General features: G+C 34.8%; 1 protein-coding gene across 1 annotated transcript; it reads right to left on the bottom strand.

The window, feature by feature from the left end:
• Positions 1-629: 629 nt before the first annotated feature.
• LOC128102027 (olfactory receptor 4K3-like) lies at positions 630-1,568 on the bottom strand. The gene has a single exon (XM_052725529.1). The coding sequence runs from the start codon at positions 1,566-1,568 to the stop codon at positions 630-632; it is 939 nt and encodes a 312-aa protein (XP_052581489.1).
• Positions 1,569-1,774: the final 206 nt, after the last annotated feature.

Raw genomic sequence — 1,774 nt, 5'->3', positions numbered from 1 at the left:
GATTTTATTGAAATAATAAACAATAATTTAAGGGACAACTTTAGTTATTAAATCTCAGATAATTGAGAAAACATTATATTTTTATACTACCATTTCATTTTTATTAAGGTAATAAAATCAACACCAAATAATGTCCACTTATATATCTTGTGCAGTTTATAATTTTTGTTTTATCCTTCCACAATTTTCTTATTCCCCCTTTAGTGCTTTTGGAGAAAGCTGGAATAATGTAAAGGTTGTGATGTTGACTTTTTACAAATGGATGAATAAAATGTTTGTGGGGTATGGTAAGGTAAAGAATAATTTTTTCATGTTGTTAGAGCATTATTTAGGTGACTTTTACAAAAATGGTAGTATGAGTTTGACAAATACATTTAGGTTCTTCATATTACTAAAGATATATAAGAGCCAATTCACTAATTTTCTCAGGATGAAGGATCAGTTTTTAAAATTTTTCAGAAATAATTTAGTGTTCTATATAATTAAAATGTTCCTTATCTAGAATTGTATTAGGCCTATTACATATCAAAATACTGAAATTAATTGTACATATAAATACCGAAATTTGTAACCTCTCTGAATTTTATTGAAATGTCAATTAAAAATATTTATAGTGAATTTTCTGGGTTTTAAGTATTTACCTTGTGATTCTTGAAATAGTTTTTTAATCTCTTCAGAGCATTTTTTATTTCTTTGTTTCTTAGTGTATAAATGGCTGGATTTAGGAGAGGTGTAACAACAGAGTAAAACACAGCAAGAAATTTGTCCAACCAGGTGATACTGAGGGGCCACACATAGATAAAGATGCAGGGCAAAAAAAGGAGCATCACCACTGTGATGTGGGCAGTGCATGTAGACAGGGCCTTAGATGCACCAGCTTTAGAGCTCTGGCGAACAGTGATAAGGATATATGTGTAGGAAATGAGCAACAGAATGAAGCAGGTTACAACCACAACCCCACAATCAGCATTCATTAAAATATCCAAATTATGGGAATCTGTGCAGGATAACTTGATTACGAGTGGCATGTCACAGAAGAAGCTGTCAATTTCCAAGGAACCACAGAGAGGCAACTGTAGAACTGCCACAAGCTGACTCATGGCATGCACAAAGCCAATGGTCCAGGAAGTCAACACCAACTTAGTGCATCTTTTCAGGTTCATAATGGTGAAGTAGTGGAGTGGTTTGCAGATGGCCACATAGCGGTCATAAGCCATTACCAGCAACAGTATCATCTCTCCTGCAGCAATGCAATGGGCAAAGAAGACCTGGGACATGCAGCCTGCAAAGGAAATGGTTTTGTGCTTCCTGAGAAAGTCTGTGATCATTTTAGGTGTGGTGACTGAGGAAAGCCATATATCAACAAAGGACAGGTTGGCCAGTAAGAAGTACATGGGAGAGTGGAGATGGTGATCAGTGGTTATTAAGATCATGATGGTAATATTTCCCAGCACAATGAGCAGATAAAGTATCAAAAATATCACAAAGAGTAAAACCTGAAGATTCTGTGATTGGGTAAGTCCCCAAAGCACAAATTCTGATATGAAGGACTGATTACCTCCATCCATTTTATTCTCAGAAACAACCTGCAGAAAAGGAAAGATTATCAGAGGGATGTGGAAGAAGGACTAGATTGTTGAATTTGACAGTCACACTGGGATTTAACATCTATACATCAAATACATGTAAAGAGAAATCAAATAAATGTAAAAAGAAGAATTTGAATGACATTGCTATCCAAAGTAAAAGCTCATGAGCCATGATTAACTTTAGT

The sequence above is a fragment of the Peromyscus californicus genome, unplaced genomic scaffold, assembly GCF_007827085.1.
Source record: "Peromyscus californicus insignis strain IS unplaced genomic scaffold, ASM782708v3 Scaffold_7__1_contigs__length_154581171, whole genome shotgun sequence".
Classification (NCBI taxonomy): domain Eukaryota; kingdom Metazoa; phylum Chordata; class Mammalia; order Rodentia; family Cricetidae; genus Peromyscus; species Peromyscus californicus.
Note: the sequence above shows the minus strand (reverse complement) of the source record. Positions and strands in the feature narration are given on the sequence as shown.